At 42.8% G+C, this 13,165-nt stretch overlaps 1 protein-coding gene across 3 annotated transcripts in view; it reads right to left on the bottom strand.

Moving 5' to 3' along the window:
* The window catches only part of PIP4K2A (phosphatidylinositol-5-phosphate 4-kinase type 2 alpha), a 79,646-nt gene that overhangs the window by 14,161 nt on the left and 52,320 nt on the right, over positions 1-13,165 (bottom strand). For all 3 annotated transcript variants that reach the window (XM_075271743.1, XM_075271744.1, XM_075271745.1), the window contains exons 4-5: positions 8,938-9,034; positions 1,384-1,536 (exon numbers count right to left, since the gene is read on the bottom strand). In XM_075271743.1, the coding sequence (XP_075127844.1) occupies positions 1,384-1,536; positions 8,938-9,034 (250 nt within the window). The remainder of the gene's footprint in view (positions 1-1,383; positions 1,537-8,937; positions 9,035-13,165) is intronic.

The following is a 13,165-nucleotide window of genomic DNA, read 5'->3' as shown; positions in this document are numbered from 1 at the left end:
TTGGTAAGAATCTTAGCTAAATGAAATCTGCACCTTCACAATCCTCATATTTAACGCTTCGATAAATCTAAATATTAAAAATGAAGCAACTTTGCTGGGATTATAATATTTCTCCAGTTTCACGTTCATAGGCCGTATGTAAAACAATGAATCTCCATAGCAAATCTATCATCTATCTATCTATCTATCTATCTAATATCTATCTATCTAATATCTATCTATCTAATATCCATTTATGATCTATCTATGATCTATCTATGATCTATCTATCTCATATCCATTTATCATCTACCATCTATGATCTATCTATCTATCTATCTATCTATCTATCTATCTATCTATCTAATATCCATTTATCATCTATGATCTATCTATAATCTATCTATCTATCTCCTATCTATCTATCTATCTATCTATCTATCTATCTATCTATGATCTATCTATCTATCTATCTATCTATCTATCTATCTATCTATCTATCTATCTATCTATCTATCATGTATCTATCTATGATCTATCTATCTATCTATCTATCCATCTGTGATTTATTCAGGTGGCTCGGATCCCAGATTCATTTTGGGTGCAACATGTATCTTCAGACCCCAGAGTATAATAGGTGAATGCCCAAGGGAGATGTTAAAAATTAAAAAAAAACACACAAAAAAAAACCATTTATACTCACCTCCCTCTTTTGTGTCTGTATGCAGCGTTTGGCACTCTACTGTTCCCGGGGTCACCACTGAGGCCTTTGGGCCACCGGTGATCTCTCTTGCTCTCCTTGATGAGGTCATGCGCCCACGGCCACTGCTGAGGCCTGTGATTGGGCTTGGTGTGCCCATATGACCACTGGTGGCCAAATCACAGTGGTGACCTCATCAAAGAGATGAAGAGAGATAACTGGTGGCCCAATGACAGGCCTCAGTGGTGACCCAAAGCACATGATGTCACCAGGAGAGTGCCAAACACTGCAAGGAGGCGCAAAAGAGGTGAGGGAAAGAGAGTATGAATGTTTTAGGTTTTTTCTCACCTCCCCTGGGCCTCCACCTATTATACTCTTGGGTCTCAAGACACCCCAGAGTACAATAATTTACTGCAATGCATGTCACAAAGTTCTCAATTGCTTAGGTTTTACAGGGACATTTTGAATGAATGGCCAACCATATAATACATGGACTAGGATGGGACAAACAAAGAGGAGATGCCACCCTCTGATAAGGCACACGAAATGGGGCGCTATGTGAATAGGTCTTTAGATTTACTGGAAAATGTAAGGTTGGCATTAGCAAGATCGCAGTTATCTGCAGACAAGTCCACATATACATTTTAGAGTAGATCATGAGACCACGCACAATATCTAAATTTCCAGACCCGTCCTGGACTTACCTGGTGGTATTTCTTTAGTATGTTATGCATCTCAGCCACATCTTCACTTGTAATAGTTTTGATAATATACCGCTTATCACAAGAAGTGTGAAACCTAGCTCCGCTGCGAGCCTGAGAGTCATTCGCCAAAGGGGCGTATCTGGTCAGCGAGTTCTGTAAAAGAGGAAATATTACTACATAAACAGCAAGATATCCTGAAAAGACACATATGACAATATCAGATATAGAGGTTCCTCTGCCCTACGTTCTGGCTGTACTATAGGGTTGTCCTTAAAGGGACCCCGTCAGGTTGATCATGCAGTCTGGGTCATTTGCAGGCCCAGTTTTATGGCGTACAAGGCATAAGAAGTCACAAACGTTTTGTGCAAATCTGGTTTTGGCGTATAAAAATTTCTACCTTTCTTTTTCGCCAGTTTCCTAATATGGGGGAGTGGGAAGGACATACAAGGAGTGGGACCTCGACATGTATGATGAGGTTTTGAAGACTGGTGGTGATAATGCCAGTCTTTACAAACCTCTCGCTTGTGTCATGCTCCAGCCCCTCCTACCCTGCGCTATGTATAATAAAGTATATCACTTGGTGTGTCTCTTTAAAGCCGGGTTCACACACTGGGTTTTTTTTGGCCTCAAAAAAATGCCTCCCATTGAATTCAATGGGTTCCTTTTTCCGCAAGCGATTTGTTCCCGCTCGCGGAAATAAGAAGCGACGTGTCCTTTCTTGACATGGATTCCGTGGCTGATTCAGCCATGGACATCCAGGGCGCGACACTCCCTCCCGACTAGGCCTAATTTGGAGCAGAATGCCACGACTGGATACCGGTGCTCTGTACGCACTGCACCGGCATCCAGTTGCGGCTAGCCATTTTTTTGGACCAGATTCTGGGGCTGCCTCTGCCTCAAAATCCGGACCAAAAAAACCCCGTGAGAACCCGGCTTAAAGGTGTTATCTAGCTTTTCAAAATCGATGTTCTATCCTTAGAATAGGACTACAATTGTAGACTGCTGGGTCCCCCGCTGATCAGCTGCATCACCATGTTGGGTTATCCCATTCAAGTCTATGAAAAATCACATTGTTGCATCAGTAATCTTCAGTGAGGATAAATTCACATCTGCACTGGGGTCTCCACTGCAAAAATTGCCAGGGAGAAAATCCTACACAGAGGACACCCAACGAACCAGATTATAGCTAATGGGATCTGCTGATGTCTGCGTGTCACCGCAATTTTAGTGGTCTGGCTCTTCATCAAGTGCAAATAAGAACCTAGCCTAATATTTTCCATAAAATAAACTTTGCCAAAATTTAGTGCAATAGTAAAACATGGCTTAGGAGAACTCATAAATCCACGACTACTACAGAGTATACGGATCGATACCAAGTAATACAATATTTTTGCACATCCTTGTTATGTTAGATCTGGGGTGATGCGAGACATTACAATGTACTATCCTACGTACAATTGTACTTGTACACGTTAATCTGCCCCGCAGCCAGTACTTGATCCCTATCTGATGGTTTCCATATACGAGGCACGAGGTTTATTTGCCGTGCCTCTTACTTACACAGCTGCATTACCCACTCATACATATTCATACACTGCTGCATTTCGTACAATCAGCCTAGTGTGCGGCGACTAATCCGGGGACAGCAGCAGTGACCGGCATGTACATGTCCTAGGATGTCCACCAGGGGGCAGGTGAGTCCATGATCCTCGGGAGAAGATGAAAGCAGGCGACCAGTGCCAGATTGCTTGTAAAGGCCCAGGTCAAATTACACTTCAGTAAGATTAAAGCAAACTGATAGAAAGGAGTTTTCAGGATGCTACGCGGATGATCCCGGGGCACCAGCAATGACTCACATGCCACAAGCTTTTTTCAATCTTCTAGGACAGTCGCAATAAATTATCTTGAAATTGACATTCTCAGCTTCAAAGTCAAGGTCTTGAACCAGGGACATCTGATCTCTCCAGACTGGGGGGTTTACAGATGTCATAGACACTTGGGTTATTTGCCCACCAGAGCCGGTAATGACCGTCATTCACATACTATTAACTAGTTAGGGGATTTTTCTGATCTCCATCTACGTGATCGTCTTAAGAAGGGCTTAAAGATACACGAGAAAATCACAGCAGCAATTGTAAGAATATGCCAAATATTTTTAAGAAACCTAACCCCTCTGTTTTTAGCCTCGACATCCCTGCTCACTCACATGCAGCGGACTATGGTACACAATGATGGGAAGCTTGTGAGGACAGTCTATGGCGAAACTCCAGGACTATGTTATGGGGGAACACTGTCTACATTATAGGGGGACTGTGTGGCTGGCTATGTTATGGGGGAACACTTCAGCTGACTATGTTGCAGAGAATCACTATGACTGGGAATGTTACAGTGGAACACAATGAGGAACAATGTGGTTGACAATATGGTTGACTACTTTATTGGGGGGGAAATCATCATTGTTAGCAGGAAGCTATTTATAGGGGAAGGATCATGGCTGGCCACTTATGGCAAAGAAGATTGTGGCTGGCTCCTCATGGCAAAGAAGATCGTGGCTGGCTCCTCATGGCAAAGAAGATCGTGGCTGGCTACTTATGGCGAGGATGATTGTGGCTGGCATCTTTGGAGAAGAAGAACGTGGCTGGCTCCTTATGGCGAGGAAGAACAAGGCTGGTTCCTGATGGCGAGGAAGAATGTGGCTGGCTCCTTACGGCGAGGAAGATCATGGGTGGCTCCTTACGTCAAGGAAGATCTTGGATGACTCCTTATGGCGAGGAAGATCGTGGCTGGCTCTTGATGGCGAGAAAGAACGTGGATGGCCCCTTACGGCGAGGAAAATCATGGCTGGCTCCTTATGGCGAGGAAGATCGTGGCTAGCTCCTTATGGCGAGGAAGATTGTGGCTGGCTCCTTATGGCGAGGAAGATCGTGGCTGGCTCCTTATGGCGAGGAAGATCGTGGCTGGCTCCTTATGGTGAGTAAGATTGTGGCTGTCTCCTTATGGCAAAGAAAATCGTGGCTGGCTCCTTATGGCAAAGATTGTGGCTAGTTCCATATGGCAAAGAATATCGTTGCTGGTTCCTTATGGTGAGGAAGATCATGACTGGCTCCTTATGGTGATGAAGATCACAGCTAGCTCCTTATGAGGAAAACTGTGACTTGTAGTAAGGAACAGGGTGTCTCGTTTTATTATTGTTCCTCCACATTGGCTATACCATAAGGTGATTCTGTGGCAGTTCATGTTAGGGGGACCATTATGGCTTTCTATATTATGGGGGAACACTTTGGCCTATAATATCATGGGGGAATACTGTGGCTTGCTACGTTATGGGGGAATATGAAACCACATACATCACACATTTCCAATCTGACTCATACATATTACAACTCATCATATATAATAGAGAGGTTTTATTGCCGATCGGCCTCGATCGTTCCGTTTGGCTCTGGATACATTAAATATAAATCGTATAATTTATCGGAGTCTGCTCAGACTTCAGCAGCCTCGGTACATTCAGGACATTAGAACATTTTATAGATGAATCCTGTGCAAAGTGTAACGAACTCTACAGAGGAAACGGTTAATCAAACATTTACATCCGGAGAACGCTCGAGCAGCTGCAGAAAACCTATCAGAACGTATTGTACACCGTATTCTATACAGTCTGCACCAAGCAGGGGCCTCTGAAGAAGGACCTGGCAGCAGTCCTGATGTGTTCTAGTAAAGACGTCTCTTCTACATTAGAAAATTCCAGCGGGAGAAACGTTCCGTCTTCACCATGAGGCCCATCAGATTCGAGAACCTTTTGACTACAGTTTTGTGTCTTACACTTCTGTCACTTGGGTAATTATTATCTTGGTGACAGAACGGGGCCGCAGGGTAAATAGTTTACAGAAAAAAAAAGTGTAACGTCTGCAAAATACGAGGCAATTGTTGACGGATCTTCTGCTCTGCGTTAAATTCTTTCCCTATGAACAAATACCAGTGGTAAGTGGTTTTCTTAGGGTGCATGCACACTACGTAACGCCGGGCGTGTATGAGAGCCATACACGCCGGCGTTACAGCAGGGCTGCCGAACACTTCCCATTCACTTCAATGGGAGCGCTCGTAAACGCCGCTGTTACGAGCGCTCCCATTGAAGTGAATGGGAAGTGTTCGGCAGTCTGCTGTAATGCCGGCGTGTACGGCTCTCATACACGCCCGGCGTTACGTAGTGTGCATGCACCCTTAGTATCAGCGCGGAGGACTCTAGAGGATTACTGGCTACGTAAGAACACAAGGGAGTAGACACATAAAGCCTCACTCTTCATGAGAAAAACATACATCATGTAATACCGCAGCCGCAGCTGTCTCTAAGAAACACACAAGACGTCTCAGCTTCTCAATAGGTACATGAAGAATATTAAACGTATTTAGACAAACGGGCTGTATGGAATAGTAACTAGATTCCAAGAACTGCGAAGTAGAGATGAGCGGGTAGTATTCGATCTACTAATACTACGGTATTCCTAATACTTGTACTCTGTCGAGTACCAGATGGTAAACGCCTTTACATTTACCGCCTGGTATTCGAACGAGTACAAGTCTTTCGAATACCGTAGTAGTCAATCGAACAATGTAGTATTTGATCAAATACCTACTCGGCCATCTCTACTGCCAAGGTCTTTCTAGGTTGGTTTAGTGGTCACTGTTGATGGTGGGATCGTTGATATGCAAGAAAGCAAAAAATACTTAAAGGGATTCTACCATTAAAGAAACTTTTTTTCTAATTACCACGTCGGAATAGCTTTAAGAAAGGCTATTCGTCTCCTACCTTTAGATGTGGTCTCCGTCGCACCGTTCCTTAGAAATACCGGTACTTACCGGTATGCTAATGAGGTCTCGGCAGCAATGGGGGCGTCCTCCTTCTTCATCTGCCTCCTCCCCTTGTCTGTCGTCTTCTTTCTTCGTCATGTCTGACGCCTGTACTGCGCATGCTCAGTAAGGTCCGTACAGCCCTCCGAGGCGTGAGTGAACTCATCCAGGCGTCGGAGGGCTGTATGGACCTTACTGAGCATACGCAGTACACTCTGTTCGGCGAAGATGTGAGGAGTGTACTGCGCATGCGCACAATTGCAGCCTTGGAAATATGGCTGCCGGCCGGCATGCGCAGTCGGCTCTAACAGGGTCTTGCTGTCAGAGCCGACAGCGCAGGCGTCAGACATGACGAAGAAAGAAGACGACAGACAAGGGGAGGAGGCAGATGAAGAAGAAGGATGCCCCCATTGCTGCCGAGACCTCATTAGCATACCAGTAAGTACCGGTATTTCTAAGGAACGGTGCGACGGAGACCACATCTAAAGGTAGGAGACGAATAGTCTTTCTTAAGGCTATTCCGACGTGGTCATTAGAAAAAAAAAAAAAGTTGCTTTAATGGTAGAATCCCTTTAATGGGTTTATAGATGACAATTTGATTTAGGGCAAAAATTCTTCTAACATGTCCGTTATCAAAGGGCCATAAGTAAATGTGAGGACCTTGCATAGACTGGATTCTAGAGAGCAAGCTGGATCTAGTCTAAGTGGATTGACCACAATGGAGTTTTTGAAAACTTGTTACCCTCCCCATGTCTGTTCAGTGGTAGTAAAGGGAACATATTCACCGCTCTTTGTTCTGGTCTTCCACTGATATTATTTGGGTTTATCTGTTATCTTTTTGTTATATCACTAAGGCTTCGTTCCCATCTGCGTCGTAGACTCTGTCAAACATTGGCAGAGAGAAAATTCCTGCACAAAGGACTTTTCTCTGCTGTTTTTATACTGAAACGGGTGGACCCCAATATAATCTATGGAGCGGGCACCCGCTGTGTTAGCAGGTGGGATACCTGTTGGATCAGAACGACAGAGAACATGGCCTGGCCCAAACCCTTCTTTGACGGTGGCATCATAAAATTGATCATGGACTGGGATAGTTGGCGACATGACTTGGACAATTCTCTTCTCATGTGCACCTTGTTTTTTTGCAACCAGGGACAGGGGGCGTTTGTTTTGTCGGTTTGCAAAAACTTTCAAAAAACAAAACAAAGCCATGACAAAAAAATGCAGTAAAACTATGGATTACACAATACATCTGCAGCAAAAATGTTCTTTTCACCGATCCGTGACAGTAATGACACAAATTTCAATACGCCGGTTAAGCAACACTTGTGTAATAACTGGAATTTCTGCCCCGAAAATGACACGTGTGACTCGCTTTGTCTTTGTTGTTATGCTCGAAGCTACAATTCTTGTCTGGAAAAGTGACTTTTTCTTTCTGTCTATACTATTTAAACAGGAAGAGAAGCAAGTCGGAAGGATGAAGATAAATGAATAGTGAAATTGCTGATAAATCCCATATCAAGTGTATTAACCGTAAATTCACAACAGCTCTGACCTCTTGTTTGCAGAGTCAGTGGATTAATGTCACAATGGATATCAGTAATGGCTTGGTTTCGTGCTAAACAGATAACACAGAGATCTGTATGTACTTGTAGAGCACTCAGCCTAATGTTGTCTAAAGTGGTCATAAGTGTTAAATGGGTATTGACTGAACCTGCCCAGTTGAGTTGGCCGATAACCTATTACGTATTGGGTTCCCCCACTCTTCTGACATATGCCGATGAGATATCCAAATATAAGGGACAAGGGTTGGGCAGCTGAGTTATCCTTTTATTCTCCGATAGACCAATTTTTAATTAACTGGCCATGACCTATGGATTAATTAATCTAATAGGTCATGGCTGATATTGATCACTCGCCCCTCTTCTGGTGACCGCACATAATGTTCTGATCCTGGCCAGTGTCAGGCCATCATGTGCACCAGAAAGAGTGATATGGTCTGAGTTCCAAATATTGGAGTCTAGTATAGAACCTGTGTTATGGGGTCCAAATATTTTGGTATTATAAGGTTTGGTCTGATGTCTGAATTATGGGTCATATATGGTATGGTCTGCGATCCAAAGTATGCAGTATAACTTTTGGGGTGTGGTCTAGGTTCCAAACTTTGGGGTTTGATCTGCATTAAAAGTATCAACCAGTTTTTATAAAACCTGTAACTTGGAGATCCCCACACCCCAATAAGTTACCCGTCAGGGTGTCCCTAGAAAAAAAATTTGTACCATTGTCAACTAAGCACTAAATTACTCCATGGTTGGGGCCAAGATTTTTTTGCAGGAGGAGAATGTACGGTATATATTATATTCTGGGTTTTATAGCAACAAAAAGTTGTATGCAAACTGCAATCCAAAGTCAGTTTCAATTGCCTATTTCCTAGCTGTCAAGCACGTATAGATCATAAGATTGCATAGGTGTTACATCACACCTATAAGGGCTCAGCAACACTGGGAAGGCAGTGAACCGAGCCGACTATAGATTGGGTCCCTAATTCACAGCCATAAAAAGCTAGAAAATTAAAGATAAAAAAAAAATGGCAAAAATTAGTAGAGTGTAATATAATGAAAACTAGTAAGACTTCGACTCACCGATTCACAAAACAAGGGCTTGTCTCGGTGAGACGTTAGAATAATTTGTTCTGGTTCTTACCTGGAAATCTTGATCATCGATTCCAAACCTTTCCCTTAGATTTCGGAAGACCATGGGACAATATTCCTTAAATTTAAAGTGGCTAGGCATATTTTCTCTGAAATGCAAATAAGAGGTTATTAGACTTTGTGCATCTGAACAGGAGGACTGGAACTATGTGGCCGATTTATAAATGGGTTAAATACGTGCAAAAGAAAATTTGAAATTTTAGCAAAAGGATACATAAAACCTTTAACAAATACCGTATATACTCGAGTATAAGCCGACCCGAATATAAGCCGTGCTGAAAAATTCAGCTTATACTCAAGTATATACGGTAGGTCTAACAACAGAAGAAAAAAAGGAACAAATCGTAAGCATCATCTCTGTTGTATGCAGGTGAAGAATTTGTCAGTGTTGAACAATGGTAGGGGTCCTTGCACAGTCTCCCTCTTTCACCATCACACAGAGACCCCTACAGTTTGGCAAGAGCGGTGTACCACTAACCAGTAACACATGTCGGCTTATCACATATTCAGTGCTGCTATACGGCTACTGACACTGTAAGAGGGTACACCGAAGGACTAGCAAGGACTAAGGCAAAAAGTTGTAAATTTTATCTTATTAATTTTTCTCTTATAGTCACCATAGAAACAAAGATTTGGTTACTATCAGAAAATGATTCTGAATTTAAAGGGTTTTGACAACCACATTCAATTTATATACTTTACGATCATATAAAGTTAAAAAAAAACAAAACCAAAAAACAATACTTGGGGTGCGTCATATCAAGGACCAAAAGCACAGGTTAAACAATAACGAGAGTGCATGTAATGGTTGACCACAATGGATCCCCAAGAACTTCATTGACTATAATGGGGTCCCTTTTTCTAACTGACATTGCTGGACCAAAAAAGTTGCAATGCAGGGCTTTTTCATCTGCAATTTCAGATGTGAACACAGCCTTATCTTACCACTTCTCCAATGCTCCTAAGCCATCACATTCCTGGTCCCCCACTGATACCAGTAGGGGACCAGGAATGACATACCATGATGATAAATGATCACCGATGCCAATGTGTATAGTTCTTACAAATACATAACTGGTTGAACAGAACACTTACAGGAGTTATCCTTCCTCCAAAAATTATTTGCAAATGCACAGACAGCAGTGCTAAATCCTCACTGTTCCCTTGTGCACCCTTTGCTCGGCTTTATTTTACTTGCTGATCCTTGTATCGCTGTTATTTACATGCAGTCAATCTGTGGCCTAACTACATATCCCATGATTCATCTGCCTGCTCTCACTCTCAGTTAAAGGGATTCTACCATTAAAACTTTTTTTTGTGTGGATAAGACATCAGAATAGCCTTTAGAAAGGCTATTCGTCTCTTACCTTTAGACGTGGCCTCCGCCACGCCGTTCCTCAGAAATACCGGTTTTTACCGGTATGCAAATGAGTTCTCTCACAGCGATGGGGGCGGGCCTCAGTGCTCAAACAGTGATGAGGGCGTCCCCACCACTGCCAGAGAAGGGTCTCCAAGCGCCACCTCCTTCTTCGTCCGCCGCGTCATGTTCAATGTCTTCTTCCAACACAGGCTCATAACCTAGCAGAGCAGAGCAGACTGTGCAGGCGCACAGGCCACGGGAAAATGGCCGCTAACAATACTGTGCAAGTGGCCATTTTCCCGTGACCTGTGCGCCTGCGCAGTCTGCTCTGCTAGAAGTTACGAGCCTGCACCGGAAGACATTGAAGATGACGCGGTGGACGAAGGAGGCAGCGGCGCTTGGAGACACTTCTCTGGCAGTGGTGGGGACGCCCTCATCACTGCGGGAGAACTCATTTGCATACTGGTAAAAAACAGTATTTCTAAGGAACGACGCGGCGGAGACCACGTCTAAAGATAAGAGATGAATAGCCTTTCTAAAGGCTATTCCGACGTCTTATCCACAAAAAATAAGTTTTAATGGTAGAATCCCTTTAATGCTGCTCACTGGGCGGTGGGGGGGGGGGGGGAGTGAGCTTTGCAAACAAAACATTACAGCATCATGTGACCTCAGATGTAGGAGTGATTTATTACCTGTGATTGCAGTGCAGGGGAGAGTGGAGAAGGGAAAGTGACAGCAGGCAGATGAATCACGGGAAATGTAGTTTGTCCATAGAGTCACTGCATGTAAATAACAGTGATATAAGGAACAGAAAGTCAAATACTGCACAAGGGACAGTGAGGATTTAGCATTGCTGTGGATGGATTTGCAGGTAATTTTTGGAAGCTGGATAACCACTTTAATGTGAAATTAAATGTGTACAGTAAGAGGAAGAGTCTTATAAGAATCACTCTCATTCTCATGGAATGGAATGAAAAAAAAAAACAAAAAACCCGTTAATTGAAATTCTCTTCCGACAGATCATGTTCGCTCATCTCTAATCAGTAGCATTATTGACCATTGGCCAAGAAAAATGTAGAACTTGCTAAGAGCAATTTGGTCCATTATGCAAAACAATTCATTCCAAAGACTTGTAATCAATTGGATCAGGCTATAAAAAAAAAAAAGTTACGTCTATGGGCAGCTTCACAGGACATACATAAAAAGCTTCAATTCTACAAGTGAAATTAATTTCCAGTAAGAAAATGGTTCCAATCAGAGCAAAGTCATTGCCACTAAATTGTCATTAGGACGTTGTCCAATGGAGCCGCCATATGGTGCTCTATAACACAGCAATGAAGGATGCTATACTATTACTTCCTCTGTATCAATCTTTACATCAATCATTCTTCTCAACATTGAAGGTCCCATTGGTCAGCCCCTAGTGACCATACAACTATTGTTGGTTGGTGGAAGAAACCCATTGCTTTTTTTCATTACATTTTTGCCGAGATTTTTTTTCACTTATTACACGTATAGGAGAAACGTCACAGTTTCCTCATGTATAATGGAGGTGCGTTTCCGCAACCTTTTTTGGGATGGGAATGGGATTACCCAGAATCTCACTCACTTTGTGGGTACTGTAAACCACAACAGTTTTTGATGCAGCTTTTCCAAAGCGGTAAAAACACTGCATTTTCGCAACGTAGGGCTTCAGCCTTAAAGACTACCTTTCACCACCTCACTGCATTCTTTATAAAGGTGCTGTGCCACGGTTTCCAGCACAGTTGTAATTTTTCTCTAGCCCCCACCATTCCTGAGCAATCAGTGCTTTTAGTATCAGCACCCAAAATGTTAATTAGACTCTACTGTAAAGTGGGTGGTCCTGGGTTTGAGCAGAGCAAGTCTGGGACCACCAAACTGACAGTAGCATACTAGAAACTAACAGCACCAATGGCTCAAGAATGGTGGGGACTAGAGAAAATTTTTTAAATGCACCAGAATCGGTGGAGCTTCTCCTATTGAAGGATACGAAACGTTGAAGTGAGTGAAGATGGTGAAAGGTCCATATATATATATATATATATATATATATATATATATATATATATATATAGTAGGTGTGTGCTGGAATGAAGTTACAAACCGCTTTTTTTTTGGAAGGTTTTTTGCTAGATTAACAGAATTTTAACCCCATTCAACCTGTATCGCATAAAAATCTAAGGCTATGTTCACATTTGCAACAAAGCCTCCATTGCAGATCTGAACAGCTTCACAGATGAAGAACTCTGCAAGTGGCTCCAGTCTTCCCGTCCATGAGGAAACCTGACAGTCCCCATTTTAACAATATACAAAAGGTACATAAAGAGACATGTCATACATTTAAACCAGACGCTCCAAAGCTGACTCCAACCAGCCACGTCAGAAGAAACGGCAACCTTGCGGTGGATGAGTCAGTCAGCTCTGACTATGGAACTCTGTCCGTGACTAATGGATTACTGTCATGTTTACTGTATGGAAGCCTTCAGCAAACAATACTTGGGCTATGCACTTGTTCCGCCATGGTTCAGCCGAGCATGCATGTCAGGAGGCTGGTGTGTAAGCTACAATATAATAGTATTAAAAGGTGAGGGAGGAAGTCATAGTATATGTACTTGTATATGTATTATATTCAGATGTAGCAGACTTTATCCAAGCTTCTGTAGTTGGTTAAACTGCTACATAGTGATATCTGATCACAGGAGACATCAAAAACCAATGAAAATATTTCCATAGGTTTTGTTATCTTATTACAAAACCTATCATGCTGTAGCAGTTTAACCAACGTCAGAAGTTTGGGTTATAACACCGCTACATCTGAACATCAGAAAATTGTCATCAT

This window comes from Leptodactylus fuscus, chromosome 4, assembly GCF_031893055.1.
Source record: "Leptodactylus fuscus isolate aLepFus1 chromosome 4, aLepFus1.hap2, whole genome shotgun sequence".
Taxonomy (NCBI): Eukaryota; Metazoa; Chordata; class Amphibia; order Anura; family Leptodactylidae; genus Leptodactylus; species Leptodactylus fuscus.
This window is presented reverse-complemented; position numbering and strand designations above follow the sequence as displayed.